At 40.3% G+C, this 19,863-nt stretch overlaps 1 protein-coding gene and 1 pseudogene across 1 annotated transcript; one reads left to right on the plus strand and one right to left on the minus strand.

Moving 5' to 3' along the window:
• The first annotated feature begins 432 nt into the window (after positions 1–432).
• LOC124255145 lies at positions 433–16,680 on the plus strand (annotated as a pseudogene).
• On the minus strand, positions 6,897–8,246 carry LOC124255157 (mucin-2-like). Its single transcript, XM_046688993.1, has 2 exons — positions 8,130–8,246; positions 6,897–7,700 (listed from the first exon to the last, which is right to left on the minus strand). Exons 1-2 carry the CDS (start codon positions 8,244–8,246, stop codon positions 6,897–6,899), a joined length of 921 nt encoding a protein of 306 aa, XP_046544949.1.
• Positions 16,681–19,863: the final 3,183 nt, after the last annotated feature.

A 19,863-nucleotide genomic window follows, 5' to 3' on the forward strand; every position in this document is an offset into this window, starting at 1 on the left:
TCATCATATCTCAAATGAATGGATCGATGCTCATGATGTCAATCACTGGATTTTCTGGTTCAAAGTCGACTATTTACAGATCGCCGTCATGTAGTTGGAATATATATCGTCCTGAAAGTCACAAACAATTTTAAGTCAGATCAGTGGAATGAAAGCATGACATCGATCCTTGAAGTGTCTTTTGTTTATATTGTTCATCTGAGTGTGTAACTAAGCTCAGATAACAGGCAAAGCATTAGAAGAGAACTGGGCCATACCTTTAGTTTTGAAATGAAGGCGTTGAATAATACGTGGTATGAATGTCAACATGCGTTCGCGCAGTGAAACACTATCACCAGTTTTGCGCTTTCACGCAAAAAGAGAACAAGGGAACTAACTGCTTTGGAAATGAATTCGAAAGTTGGAAAGTACAAGAAGTCTAAAAATACAGCTGCTTTCTCTAAAGACGACGTGGTGGAACCAGAAAGATGTTGCGGAGTTCTACTTTCTCTTCAACAAATTCTGGTGATCAGTAACAGATCGAAGATAGCGTTTGTCGATGACAAAATGCTGATGTTACGTGTTGTACCAGAGAGCGGCTGAGTTCAACGTGTATGTAAGTATAGGTGTCATTTTTGATAAAACAATCAGAATCTGCTCAGATAGTGAGAGCAAAACCCCAGCCGGCGTAGTAACTACTTATCGAAATGTCTCATTAAAATCGATACCGCTGTCTAGACAGGGCATTTAGCCTCTGTATGTTACAGTACAGTAGATTACGCAACTAAAACTACAGATACATCAAATATCATACGCAAAGTAATCAATTAGTAAAAAGGTTCATGTTTCTCATAATTCTGGAAAAATCCCCTGTAACTGTTCTAGTGAAAAACTACATTTGTTAGCCCCAGTGACAGTGTTCCATCCTTATCATGGAGGCTGAGATTGACAGGGATTAGGATTGGGGTTGTGGTGAGGTGGGTGTGTCAAGCTTGTCCAAGTACATGATGCAGATCGACTCAGTTATGGCCAACATTATCAGTCATTTAGAAGTTAGAGCAGTAATGGAGGATAACAATATATAAAAGGATGGACAAGGTCTTTATTACAATGAGAACGACATTTCGGTGTTAAGGTTCCAACATCATAAATATCACTTGCATGACAAACATCCTCCCTGTGTAGGGGAACGGTTCTCAAAGCGGGGTGGGGGTTGGGGAATTATCAAAAGTATTGAAAATGAAAATGAAACTGTAGTTATGGTAAGGTAGATGTGCTTTGGAATTGAAAAAGGTGGGGCCCCCCCCCCCCCTTCCTACGCCCCTGATGTGACTCAGTGCATGAAAAGGGAGTTAGAACCTACACCGAAACGCTGCTCTCACTGTAATAAAGAAGTTGTTCATCCATATACATGTATTGTCATTTTCCTTAAGGGTTGGTGGGGTAGCCTAGTGGTTAAAGCGTTGACTCGTCACGCCGAAGACCTGGGTTCGATTCCCCACATGGGTACAATATGTGAAGCCCATTTTTGGTGTACCCCGCCGTGATATTGCTGGAATATTGCTAAAAGGGGCATAAAACTCAACTCACTCACTATTATTCCTTACGTTATAGTTGACTCAAGCATTTGATGTTAGTCACTAATTGCTTACAGTAACATAAGCATATCCAGTATCCAAGTAATGTCACCTAACAAGCAATATATAGGATATTATGTGCCATAGATATGATTAATATCCATTGCATGGTTTATAAGAGATAAATACACAAATATGTATGCTTATTGTATATGATAGAGTGAAAACCATGTTCACAGGGTAGCAGTAGAGACAGTTCAAGCCTCTAGCCTAACACTAAGTCTGTCTATCAATATAGATCTCATAGATCAATAATTATGATGAAAAATATCGATGGATATCAGCAATATAAATTTGCGGAAAATTGCAAAAAGATTGTTTAAGAAATCAGCGAATTTCACATCACTGGTTTGTAGTGACATTTTTTATGCATGGATTACTAAATAGTGTCCTGAACATTATTTAGAAACAGTTCTCATGAATGATGACCTAACACTGTGTATTTTGTGAGTAAATTTAAACATTATCTCATTACAATAGTTTATGTATACTCATGCCAATAATAAATGTCACCCCTCCCCACCCCAAGCCCACACACACCCCTCACCCCCACACCCAAACCCCCTCTCAATACAAAAAATTATATGATATTATCGATGACACAATTTTCATGCCAGTGATTTTTAATTTTTTTCCCATCAATGATATTAATGGGTATGAACTGACTAATGAGATTAAGATAACAGGGCTGCTGCATTGTTTAATAATTGTTTAATTGTTGTACTCCAAATGAATAGATCAATACTCATGATATTAATCACTGGACTGTCTGGTCCATATTTGATTTTTTTTACTGCCGTCATATTGTTTAGTACAGCATCAGACAACAAAATCTAAAATCTGAACTTTATGTCTGGCAACCTGTCTTGACCACAGCAGAAATATAGTAGACTCACGAAAACTGGATTTGCCTGGAACTGATTGTTAAGTCTTTTTGTCTTATATGAGATTCTATTTGGAGTTATCTCCCTTGACATCAGACCTGCTGGGTTTGAGAACAATTTCCTGCACATACACTGTCTGTATTTTTTAAAACAAGAAATGTTTGTTGCTTGTAATGTTCAACAGAATTTGTCCACAATAGGCTCCCAAACATTTTAATGCATCATGTAATCCCCTTTTCTTGTATTTTGATAGATATTTAACAAATTTTGAAACAGAGATGCGATGTAAATGCTACACGGTGTGGAGTTAACCTACAGATGACATCCCTTGTCAGCTTGCTGATGGGGTTAACCTCTATGGTCATGTGGCGTCTGACAATTTATTACTTCACATAATTTCATACCAAAATATAGATAATAGTTGAAAGAAATATTCTAAATTCAGCTCTAAGATGAACATTTGTTTGTGAATAGTTTGTAGAGAAATTACATGACCTTCGATCAAAGGTAGGAAAAAAACGAATACTGGCATGTTCCAATAAGACATGTCTGGCCAGTCGATGGATTAAAAAAGTTCAGTGGATAGTTACACAAAAACCTTAAGAGGGTAGTCTCTCATGCAGACCCTGAAACGAATGTTTTTCTCCAAATTTGTCTTCCATAGGAATTTGGAATCCTTGAGTGAGTGAGTTATGCTTTATGCCAGTTTTAACAGCATTCCTAGTCTCTTGTACAGACCCTGAAGCAAATATATCCAAGAAAGCCCACACAAGTCTAGTAAATGTGGCAAGTCTAGATTTCCTCAGCTTCTGAAAATGAAGAAGGTCTCAGGGCTCCTTTTCATTATATTTTATATTTTTTTACTATGAACATTTTTCAGTAAAATATGTTCATTTCAGAGACTAGTTGTTAGTCTACAGCATTCCAGAAACATTCATGGTGGGGGACACAAGACATCGGCTTCACACATTGCACCATGTGGGGAATTTTTGTGTGTAATGAACAAACACCTTAACCACTAGGCTACCAGCCGCCCCTTGGAATCCGACGAATTCATGGTAATGCTAACACATTGTATTCCCCTTAATGGACTCACATTTAATCTTTGATATGAAGGTATATGTTACAGAAACAAGCAGTTCTTAAATTTTCTATATAAAATATAATAAAACAAGCCCAGAGACTGAAATACTCTACACTCGCCTCATATACTTGGGCTTTATTGGATATATTTGTTCAAACTTGGGATTTTGTTAATTTCGGAGCTATTTTGACATTTTTACATGTGACATTCACTGCATAATGAAAAATGAGGTATTGAAGGATGTTCTTGTTTACTGATCCTGTAATCAATTACAGTCAAATCCCGAATATTATGCATAACTCGAAGTACCTGTCGGTCCCGACCATTCCCAGTTATAGTTGTCATCATTTGATTTCCGGTTACACAAATTCGTCTCATAAATACACACGATGACTCGAAAAGGAAATTTGGTCCCATGAGATTCAAACAACAGCAATCTTTTATACATAAGCCAAAGTCTGTCAATGAGAAGTTGATTGGTGTAGCAAACTGATCCAATTAACAAACCAGCTCGGCTCACACCTTTCCGCCATTGACGGGTGAGTTGAAAAGGCAGATTAGTGATTTTACGGAAATCACTGTCTGTGCTAATCAGACTGGAACTGATAAAGTGCCCCTATTAGTGATATGGAAATCATTAGATAAACAAATGCTTAGGCGGAGGAATTAGGACTGGATCATCTTTTTTTCTGCCCTCATAGACCTATGTCTCGAATAAATGGATAAGTTGAATTTATTACTTGGCCCCCAGCGATTCGACTCATCGGGATTTAACTGTATATACAAGTGATAGCTTGACCATGTTATCTTTTTAGTTATCAAGATGTTAACATGAATTGGAAAATGTTAAATTTTGGAATTTTCGCACACATTTGTTGCATATTTGGGGTGGACCATTAGGCTCTAATCAGGCGTAGATTACCAAAACAGGTCCAGAGGCAACAAATACCGGGGTCAGAATTCAGATTGGGGAGTGTGAGTCTTTCATTATCCTAAAGTTTTTGTTGAGTATCACTAGTGAAGCAAGTCCTTATTTCTAGGTGTTATTTGTGGATTAGTTGTAATATATGGACCATAGATATGGCCCAGTATTGTCAGAGATCAATGATATTTTGATTTGATTGTAAAATTATATCCTCTGACATTTTAACATTTTGGTGATGCTGTGTACTGAGTGGGTGGTGGTGCTGTGTCTAGTGTAGTCTGTCTCACAGTCCCTGAACCACATTATTTTCCCTACTGCCAAGCCCTATCTGCAGTGCTAAAGCCATAAAATAAAGCAAGTCTAGATTTCCCTCAGGTTCAATCTCTGGTCTCCCTGGGGCTCCTTATCAATTTAAATGGGCTTGTTTGTTACTATCAAAATTATATATATTCAGAGACTAAGCATTAGTCTATGTCTAGTGGTGCTGTGTGCTGAGTGGATGGTGGTGCTGTGTCTAGTGATGCTGTGTGTCTGGTGATGCTGTGGGTGGTGGTGTGTGTCTAATGATGCTGTGTTCTGGGTGGGTGGGTGGTGGTCTGGTGGTGTGTTCTGGGTGGTGGTGGTGTGTCTAGTGATGCTGTGTTCTGGGTGGTGATGGTGTGTCTAGTGATGCTGTGTTCTGGGTGGTGGTGTGTCTAGTGATGCTGTGTTCTGGGTGGTGGTGTGTCTAGTGATGCTGTATGTTCTGGGTGGATGGTGTGTCTAGTGATGCTGTGTTCTGGGTGGATGGTGTGTGTCTAGGATGATGTGTTCTGGGTGGTCCGATGTGTCTGGTGATGCTGTGTTCTGGGTGATTAGTGATGGTGTGTCTAGTGATGCTGTGGTTGTTTTAGGTGGTGATGGTGGTGGTGTATAGTGGTAATGATAATGGGTTTTGAATGTTTGTGTCTATGTGCTGGTTATGTTTTATTTTGGAGGACAGGCTGTGTTTGCTGGCAGGGTGGTGGCTGTGTCTGGTGATGCTGTGGACTGGCTGGATTGGTGTTGCATGTCTTCCTAGTGACTGGTTCTAGGTGGTGGTGTGTCTAGTGATGCTGTGTTCTGGGTGGGTGGTGGTGGTGTGTCTGGTGATGCTGTGTTCTGGGTGGGTGGTGGTGTGTCTAGTGATGCTGTGTTCTGGGTGGTGGTGGTGTGTCTGGTGATGCTGTGTTCTGGGTGGGTGGTGGCTGTGTCTAGTGATGCTGTGTTTCTGGGTGGGGGGTGGTGGTGTGTCTGGTGATGGTTCTGGGTGGTGGTGGTGGTGTCTGGTGATGCTGTGTTCTGGGTGGTGGGTGTGTCTGGTGATGCTGTGTTCTGGGTGGGTGTGGTGGTGTGTGGTGAAGTGGTGCTGTGTTCTGGGTGGATGGTGGTGGTGTGTCTAGTGATGCTGTGTTCTGGGTGGTGTGTGTCCTGGTGTGTCTGTCTGATGCTGTGTTCTGGGTGGATGGTGTGTCTGGTGGTGGTGATGGTGTGTATCTGGGTGGTGGTGCTGTGTCTGGGTGATGCTGTGGGGTGGTGGTGTGTGTCTGGTGATGCTGTGTTCTGGGTGGGTGGTGCTGTGTCTGGTGATGCTGTATTCTGGGTGGATGGTGGTGGTCTGGTGGTGCTGCTGTTCTGGGTGGTGTGGGTGATGGTGTGTGTCTGGTGATGCTGTGTTCTGGGTGGATGGTGGTGTGTCTGGTGATGCTGTATTCTGGGTGGGTGGTGGTGTGTCTGGTGATGCTGTGTTCTGGGTGGATGGTGGTGTGTCTGGTGATGCTGTGTTCTGGGTGGATGGTGGTGTGTCTAGTGATGCTGTATTCTGGGTGGATGGTGGTGTGTCTAGGTGATGCTGTGTTCTGGGTTGGGTGGGTGGTGTGTCTGGTGATGCTGTGTTCTGGGTGGATGGTGGTGTGTCTAGTGATGCTGTGTTCTGGGTGAATGGTGGTGTGTCTGGTGATGCTGTGTTCTGTGGGTGGGTGGTGGTGTGGGTGATGCTGATGCTGTGTTCTGGGTGGATGGTGGTGTGTCTAGTGATGCTGTGTTCTGGGTGGATGGTGGATGGTGGTGTGTCTGGTGATGCTGTGTTCTGGGTGGATGGTGGTGTGTCTAGTGATGCTGTGTTCTGGGTGGGTGATGGTGTGTCTAGTGATACTGTGTTCTGGGTGGATGGTGGTGTGTCTAGTGATGCTGTGTTCTGGGTTGGTGATGGTGTGTCTGGTGATGCTGTGTTCTGGGTGGGTGATGGTGTGTCTGGCGATGCTGTGTTTTGGCTGGGTGGTAATGTGTCTAATGATGCTATTTTCTGGGTTGGCGGCGGTGCTGTGTCTAATGATGCTATTTTCTGAGTGATTGGTAATCCTGGCTTCTCAAAAACATAAACATCCTGTTCCTGAAAACGCTGTGACACAGTTTGTTCTGAGGACAAGAAAACAAAGTGGTTCCGGTTGTGTGCTGGTTGGGCGGTGTTGCTGTGTCTGGGGATGATGTGTGCTGGTTGGTGGTGTTGCTGTGTCTGGGATGATGTGTCCTGGCTGGGTGGTGTTGCTGTGTCTGGGGATGATGTGTACTGGTTGGGTGGTGTTGCTGTGTCTGGGGATGATGTGTGCTGGTTGGGTGGTGTTGCTGTGTCTGGGGATGATGTGTGCTGGTTGGGTGGTGTTGCTGTGTCTGGGGATGATGTGTGCTGGTTGGGTGGTGTTGCTGTGTCTGGGGATGATGTGTGCTGGTTGGGTGGTGTTGCTGTGTCTGGTGGATGCTGTGTGCTGGGTGGGTGGTGTTGCTGTGTCTGGGATGCTGTGTTCTGGGTTGGGTGGTGTTGCTGTGTCTGGTGATGCTGTGCTCTGGGTGGGTGGTGGTGCTGTGTCTGGTGATGATGTGTTCTGGGTGGGTGGTGGTGTGTCTAGTGATGCTGTGTTCTGGGGATGATGTGTGTGTCTGGTGATGCTGGGTGGTTGTGGTGTGCTGTGTCTGGGGATGATGTGTGCTGGTTGGTGTGGTGTTACTGTGTTCTGGGTGGATGTGTCTGGGGATGATGTGTGCTGGTGTGTCTGGTGATGGTGTGCTGGGTGGTGTTGGTCTTGGGATGCTGTGTCTGGGGATGATGTGTTCTGGTTGGGATGGTGTTGCTGTGTCTGGGATGATGTGTGTGGGTTGGGTGGGTGTTGCTGTGTCTGGGGATGATGTGTGTTTGCTGGTTGGGTGGTGTTGCTGTGTCTGGGGATGATGTGTGCTGGGTGGGTGGTGTTGCTGTGTCTGGGGATGATGTGTGCTGGTTGGGCGGTAGTGCTGTGTCTAGTAATGCTTTGTGCTGGTTGGGTGGTGTTGCTGTGTCTGGTAATGCCGTGTTCTGATTGGGTGGTGGTGCTGGCATGTTCTCTACCTATATACAGTATTCCTGAAAATGCTGTAAAAACAATTTGTTATTTCCAGATCAAAATCTGCCTGTCTCATTTTGACACATGACTGATACACATTGTAAAACATCATGCTGTGACACTAGTTTCAAGCAGCAAACAGAAACACATGTAAACCTTACCAAGATATACTTTGTTTACTGCTACTTTGACATCACCCATGCAACTTTGTGCTATTAGTCATACTCTAACTCCTGAGTCTGTTGATCCACCCCTCTGTAAGGACAGAGGTTTCTCCTTTAATGATATCCTGAACATTTCATTATCATTGTCTGGATGTGACTGTCCAGTGATCCAGACCATCAGGATACGATGCTATGTCATTATCAAGTCTAATTTTTAATTTAAAAAATTGGCTTTTTATCAGTAAAAGATGTAACGTGTACTTGAGATGGTCCCCCGTTACGTGTACAAGTGACTACCTGAGAGGGGTTCACACATTCGCGTGACTGCCTGATCCCAGACAGGGAAATTCTACATGTCACACAAAAACGCGTCTTAAAAGTGTTATTTATGAATATAATGAAACAAAATTTGCTACAGTCATTGATAGGTGTTCAAGTTATTGATTGACATGAATGATAACAAAAAAAGAAAACATTAAATAGTCAAATTTTGACAAAAATGTGTAAAATTTAAGCAAATTTGACAATATTGAACAGCGAATTTCAACTATGTGCATATTTTTCAGAAACTTACATTTAGTATTTTCTGAAAGCTCATTCATCGCAGATTCAAAATATATATGCAGCTTTCGAGGCACACCAACGCACACCCGTTTGTTATTGTGTTGAAACATGTTTACTTTCTTCAAAACTGTGCAAACCGTCTCGCGTAGAAGTGACTGGGGAAGCGAGTCATTAAGGGGAGGTAACTGATGCCTGACTAAATAGTTCTGTCAAAATACAAAATGGTTATACATGTGAGTCGCCAGTCCACCTCACTTATTCGAGGTAACAATTATTTAAAAAACTGATTGCTTAATTTATGAAAGTTTTGATATGATTGAATGAAATATATCTTTCATTCATTGCTCACTCAACCATATGACATATTCTATCTGTAGTGGACAAACAGGATGGACAAAAAAGACTGGGCAAAGATCCAAAAGAACTGGGATTATCTGAGGAAGGAACTGGCCGCTGTCTACCTCCTCGATGACCTTAGGTCCTGTTCGGATGATATACTGACTGATGAAGATGAACAGAGGGTGAAATATGAGCCAGTTGATGTTGACAAGAATGAGAGACTGCTGCGTATCTTGAAACACAAACCAGCAAGCCTAAATGCCTATAAATGGTTTCTTGGTGTTGTTAAGAAGCATCAGAAATACATCTATGATCGACTGCAGGAGACAGAGCTGGATGCTAGTGATGTTACAGGTAAGAGTGAGTGAGTGAGCTTAGTTTTACTTCGCTTGTAGCAATATTCCAGCAATATCACGATCAGGGACACCAGAAATGGGCTTCACACATTGTACCCATGTGGGTAATCAAACCTGGGTCCTCAGCGTGATGAGCGATCGCTCTAACCCTACCACCCCTATGTGAAATGGAAATCCACTGGACCGATGAAGCTGAATATTCTTTTGCGTGTTCTCACATTAATGACACCTGTTTTCAGTATGACCATGGAGGTCCATGTGAGGTTATTGAGTTATCTCTTCCATCATCTGTCAATATTTGGCCATAAAACAATTGGGACTTGTCTCTGAAATGTCTTTATGGATGCGGAACCCAATGTTTTATGTTTTGTTTTACTGTACTATGTGTTATTTCTTTTTAATGTACATAGAAGGGACATAATTTGTAAAAACTAATGGAAACATTACAACCGATCCATCATGAAGTTTGGCAAGGATGAAACTGGACTTCTACAGCCAAGTTAACTTCTTTGAGTGGCATTTAGAAGTTGGAAAGTACAACAAAGAGCACACTTTATGGATAACAACTTCTTTTATTTGTGAGTGCGACGTTTTGATACAGATTCTTGTACCGTTGTCAAGCAGGACATTTGTTATCCATAAAGTTTGTTCTATGTTATAGCCAAGTTGACTATCATCCCTTGAGAAAATTGCTGACAAACATCACTCACTCATTGCCAATTTCAATACTGCAGACTAAATCATATTTGCACATCTCTGTTAAAGATGAGCCCAGCTATGACATCAACAGCCAGGTGAGAGAGATCCTTCTGAAGAACTTTGTTGATGAGGCAGGAAAAAGCTGCACCTTGCCTGAAGTGAGGAATGCTGTCCGTGTACTCAGGGGGAGAGGCATCAACTTTGACTGGAAGGATGAAAACTGAAAGAGTTTGTCATTGAGGTCTTCTCGGGAGTTATCTTTGAGCCAGGCAAGAAGAAGAAGGTGTATCCTTATCAAACTGCTGATAGATTTGTTGGAAATGTTTGATTTTCATACTAAAAAGGTGTTATCTGAATTTGTAAAGCTGACATCCTGAAATGTTAATATTAAAAGTTTAAAAAATGTTGAAAATACTGTGAGTTTGAAGAGGTTTTCCTGAGATTAGCTTCTGGGGGAGCTGCATAGACCATTCATTTCCTTGACTCAGAGAGTCCAACATTTTTTAACCTTGGCACAAAAGAAGAGAAGTCAATAGTTCCTGAAGTACCTTCACCACTTGAGGTGCCAACTACTACAGTTCCTGCAGCTACTAGCCCTGGTAGTGGTGAAGAGTGGTGCTGGAGTACAGTCGCCTGGTACCAATAATGGTAAGACCATTACAAATTGACAAATTATGTATGCTCTGGAGTGTAAATGTTCTCAGTTCATAAAATGTATTTTCCTCGGGTCAGTTGTCCATTATGATGACTGTTCCTGGAAGTTGGTTTGGAGTTCCATGCAAAGCTTTTTCATTTAAGTCTTTGAAGCATATAATGTGGTGTTATTCACAGAGAAGAGTTGTGTTTCTGTGTTACTGAAAACCTATGATTGACTTTTGTGAATCAAAGCTTCTGTTGTTTGTCAGGATAATGTCTCTGCTTTGTTACCTTCATGATTGAAATAAATGTCTGAAACCTGCATCATTTTCTCTCATATTAATCTGACATGGTGTGTTATTATTCTGTTCCAAGAGGCATACAAATTCAATTACACCATGACAACAAAGTTTAAATTAACTGTGAGGACCAACTGAGAATCATGCTCTTCTGCATTGTTTTCAGCTTCTAACCATTATTTGTTGCTATTTTCTTTTCAATTCAGAGCCTCCAAGTCACCTCAAAGATATAGAATCACTGACAGTTGATGAACTTATAACATATCTAAAACCAATTTTTAAGAGCCTTGATCTTGATGAAGATTTTGCAGAAAAATTCAGAGCATTAGAGATTGATGGAGTTGTGTTTCTGACAATGAAAGAAGAAGATTTCAAACAGGAATTCTCCAGTAAAGAACTCTCATTTGGGAAGAGACGTAAACTGATGTTAAAAATTAAGGAGATAAAAGAACAAACGACTGAAATTCCAAAGCAGAAGGTTATACTACAAATGGCACCAGGTAGTGTGATGGATAAAGTGGAAATAAGAGCTGGTGCAGTTCCGAGCCAACATTATGTGGGTAGCATATCAGCAGGATCCATTGCTGGATCAATAGCTGGACCTGTTTACAAAGAGCACTTCAGACGGTTTGATTCAGCTGTATCTCCCACAGATCGATACACAAGGGGAAGATTGATGGAAATATCAGGCTACTCTCGAGAGAACATGATCAACCCTGTAAAGAAGTTCCTGCAACTTGAAAATGGTGAGAAGAATGTGTACAGAAGGATTGCCAAAGAAGCAGTGATGTTTGCATCTGCTTGCATGAATGACCGAACCAATGGGACACTGTACGTTGGCATCAATCCGTTGCCTACTGATCTTGGTCAGGGACAAGTTGTTGGAATTCATCTTGACAGAGAGAAGTGTGAAGACACCATCAGGCAACTGATTGGAGAGGCATTTTATGAAGATCAGCAGGAAATTGCATTTCAGGCAGTTCGGTCTGCAAAGTTTATTGAAGTAGCTGATCCTGAGTCACAAGACAGACCACTCTGGGTGTTGGAGGTCGATGTTGTTCCCACTGGGAAGGTTGTGATGGAGGAAGCCTTCTTTGTTCGGGGAAAGATTGTAGGTGGACACAAAACCAAGAAAGAACAGTTGTACAGATTAATTGATGGAACTGTGAAATCGCTTTCTGAAAAAGAAATTTATGATTTCATGAAGAAGAAGAAGAGCATAACAGAACTGAGACTTCAGCAGGAGATCCAATCATCAGCTTCCTATATTCCACCAGATTTGAGGAAGAAGATTCTGAATCTGTTTACAGGTGGCAGTGAAACAATAGAAGATGAAATGTATCCAGTTTTACTGATGAGTCCACTGGATACATCCATGGATCATAGCTATATTGAAGAAAATCTGTCTTTCATCCAGTATTTTGATTCCAAGGCTATATTTGATTTTGATCCAACCAGTGATTCCAATGGGATCTATTCTGTCAATGAAAAGGAGCAAGTTTATGAAGTCCATACAACTGATAACTTTGACAAAAATGCAGAGGAATACTCAGATAAAGTTCTAGAATCTCTAAAGCTGTCAACAGAAAAATCATGGATTTTTTGCAATGGCTACAGTAGACTTTCAAAAGAAGAAATGCAACCATATGATTGGAAACAGAAGAGATTTGAAGGTTTCAAGGAGGCTTTGAGGTTCTTTCATTCAGGCATTCCACTTGGAAGGGGTATGCTATTGATTCTTCTTTTCTCCAAGAACTATGAAGTTCTGCTGGAGGCAGCTGATGAAGTTATTCTGAAGTTTAAGGATCAATGGATGGTTATTGCAGAATCTGAGGAGATAGCCAACTTGTGGATGGAGGAACTGACAAGGCGTCATGTCGCATCAAAGGAGTCTCTTGAGAACAGATGTGTTCTTGGGATGCCATGGAGACATGTCAATACGACATTCACAGACATTATCAATCCAAAACAGGCAGGAACATGTGAGCTGCCAACTTCTTCTGGAGCCTTCTGTACTCTAAAGGAAAAGAACATAACTGAGATGAATGATCTGGAAATACTCAGCAGCACCGAATGTGAAGGAAATGAGGAACTGAAAACAAACAGTCCAGAGAAACATTACGAAGGAGTCTTGAAGTGAAATTCTTCAGAGGAGGACAAGTCCAATGGATGAATTTCTGGTTCAGAGATAATCATGTCTTGAAGAGACATCAACACAAAGATCTCATGAGGGAGGTTGAATATGCTCTTGAAACCCCCAACCGGGATGAAGATTTCCGGGTTAATTTGGTCACGCTGATGCACCAGCCAGGTGCAGGTGGGACAACATCATCAAAGCAAGTTCTCTGGGAACTGAAGGAAAAGTACAGATGTTGTGTAATCAGGAAGATTACTGATGAAACTTCAAGTCAGATAACAAAGTTGAGAAATTATGATGAGCCAACAACAAAGAAACCACCATTGGTTCTCATCGACAATGAAGAGGAAGATAGGGTTCATCAGTTAATTCTGGAACTGGAGGAGAAGGCAAAAGTGGCCTCTAGATATGAAGAATACTTTAAGGTATTCTGTGTTGTCCTGTGGTGTCGAAGAGGTGTCAACCTGACAAGGTCTCATGAGGGACACAAGGTTCTCCTGAAGCATGAACTTCAGAAATGGGAATTGGAATGGTTTCAGAAGAAATATGACTCCCTGGAAAAGAAATTCAATGAAGATAAAAAGGTTGATCCCAAACTCCTGATTTCGTTCAACATCCTGAAGACAAACTTTGACCCTGCCTACATCAAGAGAACTGTCAAAGAATTCATGCGGGAAATTGATGACACCAAAGAATCAACACTTCTAAGATTCCTGTCCTTAATCAATGCATATGACAGCGATTTTCAAACAATTCCCATTTCCGCTTTTGACCCGATCATTGGAATGCAGTCAAAGCATAAAAGGATAATGCAGTTTGGAATATTAGAGAAAAGTGGATCAAGGGGAAAAGGATGGGAAACAACTATGAGCACATCATTGCGTGTCTTGGTGAATGAATCATCACAAAGAGGTGCCCATGGAACGCATATAAAGACTATTCGGATCACCAGTAATCTCCTAGCAAAGGAAATCCTTGACTACATTCTAAGGGAAAATAACCTTCAGACCAGTGAGATCATGCTTGAGTTTCTTTCCTCATCAATATTTGACTGTGAAAACAGTAGCACTTACAAACTACTGAATATCATCAAGAATCTTGTGAAGAAAAGGGTCATGCAGAAAGGTGGAAGACTTGCCAAGTTTTCACAACTTATATTGGATATCAACAAATCTGAAGGAGCTGACAAAGCTGCTGAAATTTGTACTGAAGTTTTCAGGAAGACTGATGACCCAATGATTGCCCAACAGATAGCAAGATTCTACATCCACACAAGCAACTGGTCTGAAGCTGAGAAGTATGCCAGAATTGCAACAAAAAGTCGTCCTAAAAACTCATTCCTGTGGGATACATATGGACAAGTGTACAAACAACAGTTGTTGGATCACTATGAAAGGGCCAAGAAAGGAATGAAAATCAGAAATGAAGATGCTGGTGAGATCATTGAAATTGCAAAAAAGGCCATGGAAATATTTAGAAAAGAGCAAAGTCTTAGTGAAACTGAGAAAAGTTTGATGACAAATCATGGTGGCTACCTCGGAGAACTGAGGGTCATCTTCTGCCTCCTGAATACATTTTGCCACTTTGAGAGCTTCACAGGTGGAGAAGACCTTCACAAGTTTCTTGTTAATCAATCTTACAAGCCTGACTCCTTCTCATTTTTGGACAGAGACGAAGAAGGAATGATGAAATCACTGGGTGAATCAGCTTTTAGAGTGATTCGGAAGCTGGAGGATGAGATGGTGCAATTAAAAGGTGATACAAGGGAGGAATACAGGCCAGACTGGTCGTTTGACAGAAAAACACTGATTATCCTGAAAGAAAATTTAAACACCCACTTTGGAGAGGATTCAGATGAGGTACCAGAATTTCTAAGTATTGAAGATGCTTGTGAATATAGACGACGACGTGCCAGGAGAATGGGTGTAACTTCATTACAAGGGGCTCTTGCTTTGAAGTATGAAGATGATTGGGAAGACAGTCTGGTGGCAGTCTATGATCTGATGAAAGAAAATGTCAATTCTGAAAGCTGCACAGGCTTTGATTTGGTCACAATACTGAACACAGTTATTGCCCTTCATGTTGCTGGCTCTTCAAAGACTGTATCAATTCCATATGCCAATATTTTAGAATGGAGCAACAGGTTGTACAATGCCAAGCAGCCCGAATACCGACCATATTTAGAAACATACCTGTACCTGGTTCTCTTTCACCTTCCAACAGACAGCAGGAGAGCAAAGGGATTCAATCTGTGCTCTGAAGTGAGAATACAGGAAGCTTTGTTCCGATGGAGGGAAGCGTTTTTCACAAATTATCCCAAACATCGTGATTTGGAACAGTTCTCCAAAAGGAAGGATACCACACTTTTCTTCCTTGGAAAAGGTGTTGGATTGTCTGAAGTTGTGTACCAGAAAGAACTCCTGAGTAAAGGTGCAAGAATGCGTGACAATGAATACTGGCAGTCTGAGAAAGCAAGAAGGAGATTCCAGCGCCTGGAAGGCACTTTGCTCGTAGGTGGGCAGGAAGTTCAGGTTCAACTCCAGCTCCCCGGGGGGAACAAATTCCACATCACAATCCAGACATCACTGCCAACATTCAAAAGGAGCATGTGGCAGAAGAGGGTCTACTTTGTTCTTGGTTTCAGTTGGTCTGGACCAAAGGCCTATGACATCACCCTTGACAACCCATCCAATGGGGAAGAGTGTGTGGTTGAAGGCAGAGAGCTGTTCCCAAAACCATCTTTCCAACGTGGCCATGAGATCTACACTCTGAAACTTCAAGAGATAGAGAATGAGATGGCACAATGTCTGTGGCAGCTGGAAGCACTGGGACAAAAGAAAAAACTTTCAAAGACTGTGAGTATGAAATAAATTAGCATGCCTGTTACCCTACCTCAAATCCATAAACATCTAAATGAAAAATTGTCTCCACACTGATCTTCTTGTGAGGATTACCCCTATGATTCAGTAGGTGGTTGAGCAGGAGATGAGTTGAAATGGGGTTTAAACATCTTGTTTGAGTGCGTTGTTTTATGTGTTTATTGCGAATTTACTCAACTTTTTCTCAATTTTAATCATGGAAGTTGACTTTTAATGTTTTTACCTAATGAAAAAAATAAATTACGTTAGTATTCTCCTTTAATGCCAACAGCCAGGCAGACTGACAAGTATAACCTTATGATGTCTATAACATGACTCCAGATTGAGCCTCCCATATTCTGCCCTCATAGCAGGCATTGTTTAACATTGATGTGTTGAGTGGCTATGGTAATGAAAGCTTCTGAATCTTGTTTTCAGGACAAGAAGAACAAGAACTCCTTTGAAAGAAAACTGGAGGAGCTGACAAATGCAAAGTCTGAACTCCTGGGAGATCAGACATAGATAGATTGACTTCAGATGGTATGGCTGAATGTAATACAGGCAGCAGCTTACAATATGTGACAATATCACAGTTACATTAGGCCAAATAAAAAAAATGTTGTGGTAGGGTAGGTAGATAGGATTCTTTTTACATTTTTTGTTAGAAGAAAAGTACAAACTAATAACACATTTATCAATGTGTAATTGTCTATTCAATCAAGCTTGCGGCCATAATGTCTACATTTCTCTATCAGAATGACCGATGTCGTCAGTGCCAGGAAAAACAATGGTATCTGAAAGCTTATTTTATGCATACCGCTTTAAAAAATAGGGTCGGCACCAGAATTCAAGGGTTGGTTGGGTATTCAGAAGCACAACATATTTATTTTTAGGCCTTACATGTACATGCATCACTTGTTCCTTGAATTGCCAGTTGTTCCATTTCATCTTAAAAACATCTTTCCTTGACTGATTCTCACCAGATAGGATTTGTCTATCTGACATTCTGTTACAATCTCGGAATGTTAAATGGGTGTTTCACAATGAGTAAGATACGACTGGATTCATTAATCAGATGAAAAGATGGCTGAAGGGATAATTATGTCTATTAGGATTTGTACTTTGAAGGAATTTACTTCTGATGTCAAACCAGGATTCCATGTTATTTGCCCAAGAGCAATGTGTGTGTAATTCATTATTTATTTACCATGTTTTATCTTAAGTTTGATGTCCTGCCTGAAGTTTTGTGTATTATCGAGCCTGATCAGGGTCACTGAAGATTTTTTCTAATTTCTTATGTTTTTCTGTTGCACTCAAACTTTACCTTTTTGACCATTTTTACAGGTTAAGAATATTTTGGCTCTCAAACATCATTTAACCTAGTCTACTATTAAATATCAACATTTTCTGATCAAAGTTCAAAATTTCTTAGCAAAGTTTGATCAAGAATTGACACAAACTAATTGTAATATTACAAAATGAAATATTTCATGAAAATGGCAAGCACTGCAGTTGTCACTTGAGGGGAGAATGGCAGTTGAGATAACTGCTCCTCCCAAAACATGGCATTGAAGCTCATCATCACTTTCCAGTTTGCAACTGTCAGAGGCTGTTGGTGCCCTGTTGCCTTACTGGAGCCTATACACTCTAATGGTCATATATCTTCGTCACTGTTACCTATTCAACCAAATTTGTCTACAAGATTTTCCTCATCACCCAGTTGGAAAAATGGACTGTTCCGGCCCGAACCGTCCGTGCACATTGCATCTGGCAACACCATGATTCTTGTGTAATGCATTTCCATGGCAACAAGTTCGACTTAGACTGAAATTGGTGGTAGTGCTCTTTTCCTGGATGTTAAGAGGCAACATGTTAACAATATTTTCACTGAGGTTAGCTTAAAAATATTTTGAAATTGGTGGTACAAACTCTAATAAAACTGACATACAAAAATGAAATCTACTTGATTTTTAAAATTAAAACTTTAAAAACCTACTATTTAAATTTTGACTTTTGATGGATGGATGGATGGATGCAAACAGAGGTTAGAGCATGTATCTACTATTACACTACTTGACATGGATGGATGGATGGATGGATGCAAACAGGAGAGCATGTATCTATTACGATTTGTGATCTGGCCTGCATAATAGAGTGCTTTATTTATTACAGTGATACACTTGTTGGTTTTATGTATTGACCACACTGACCACATCCACCCTGTGACTGATGTTGAAAGGTTGTGCCTAATTATGCTAACTTCTTGTTTCTCACCTGGATGAAGGTCTTGACTTATGTCATCCACAACTGGGAGTTTTCATATCCATGTCCAGGACTGCTTATGCTTTACTTGTTTATGCAATAGTTTTCTCAAACTTTTACAAAATGACTCTACATGACTTTTTTTAAGTTTTGGAGTGTTTTTTTTCATCATATTGTATTTTTGTTATGCTTATGCAGATTATTGTCATATTGAGAGTGCTGATGTACAAAATAACCTTAGCGTTCCACTGTTACGTGATGACTACCTTAGTGTTCGACTGTTGCATCATGATCACCTCAGCTCTAAGATTGCTTATTGCTGACTTCACCCCAGCACCTAATTCAGTCCATGTTTAAACATGGGGTGTTATTTGAAATTCATTCTGCTATTGAGATATAATGGTTTCATTTTGCATGTGGCATTACTGGGGAAGTTGAGAATGTGTTGTATATACTACTCAAAAGTAAATAAGGATCACTTGATTCTTCGATTTTACTATGGGTAATGTCATGCCGTGACAGACTCTTTGAAGATTTTCCTCATCACCCAGTTTGAAGTGTTGTTGTGTCTAGTCTTGCTGTAATTCTTGTTGAACAGATTTGTTCGGTGTATGAGGAAATATGATATTAAAAGTATTTTTGTTTTGGGGTGTTGGTGTGATATAAGAGCTTTTACAAAAAAATACATAATAATTAGAAATTGAGCATTTGTTTTGTAGTTTTTTTTTCACTTTTTATTTTCATACTTAAATTTGTATTTCATACTCATATATAGTATTCAAACATAGTTAGAGATCACTTACGTTTTCCTTTTGCCAGGATTAATGTCATGCCATTCAAAAATCAAGTCTGTCACTTCTTTTAAGTAGATTAGATGATATCACTATTGATATGATCACTCTGAATTTAAATTTTGTTGAAAAGCAATGTTGAGTTAAAATGGAAATGCAATTGGAAATGTCCTGATCATAGAATCATAGATACAAGTTTCACCTGTGTTATGACCTTATTTATGTATATTTGTCCTTTTGCTGATGAACATAATTATATTGCTGGTGATAGAATTTGTATGTCACCATTAGACTAAGACTGTTATTATGTGAACTTAAATATTGTCATTACTCAAAAAAATTAAAGAACACTATGGTTAACATGTCCTATGGCATATTTTTCATGTCTTTCTTTAACTTCTTTTGAGTAGTATATAGCAGTGTAAAGTAAAATTTGATTCAAGAATTGTCCATCGGGTTAGGTCCTCATGTTGTCAGTCTCATACAGAACTTTAAAGGTTAACAGTATGTGTTAGCATTAACATGAACTGAAGGTCAAGTGAACAGTGCATTTTTGTCATCCGAGAATTAGGGCATCTATCTGTCAATAATTTATAATTACGAAATCTTCTTTAAAGTTTTAAGGTCTACAAAGTTGATACCTTTCATGGATTCTTTAAAAAGCCCACCGAAACCTGGTTTAATTTCAAACCTTTCCACAATGACGGCAATACTGAAAATGTAGTATTTGTCTATCCCTCCTGTGAAGCCATGTTTAATATGATTTTTATTAGCATGTGATTTTGTACCTTGCTTTGGAATATTCATAATGTTGGGTAACGTCTTGTATCCATTTTTGCATTCCCTACTTCACC

Source organism: Haliotis rubra, unplaced genomic scaffold (genome assembly GCF_003918875.1).
Source record: "Haliotis rubra isolate DU_JTF1 unplaced genomic scaffold, ASM391887v1 Scf595, whole genome shotgun sequence".
NCBI classification, from domain to species: Eukaryota; Metazoa; Mollusca; class Gastropoda; order Lepetellida; family Haliotidae; genus Haliotis; species Haliotis rubra.

What these genes read in the sequence shown, in the direction of transcription:
- LOC124255157 (XM_046688993.1), bottom strand. Translation starts at nt 8,246, where the DNA reads ATGGTCTGGATCACTGGACAGTCACATCCAGACAATGATAATGAAATG. An exon ending in CAACAGACTCAGGAGTTAGA is followed by an intron (nt 7,701 to 8,129) that starts GTATGACTAATA and finishes CATCATCCCCAG; the next exon opens with ACACAGCAACACCCACCCAA.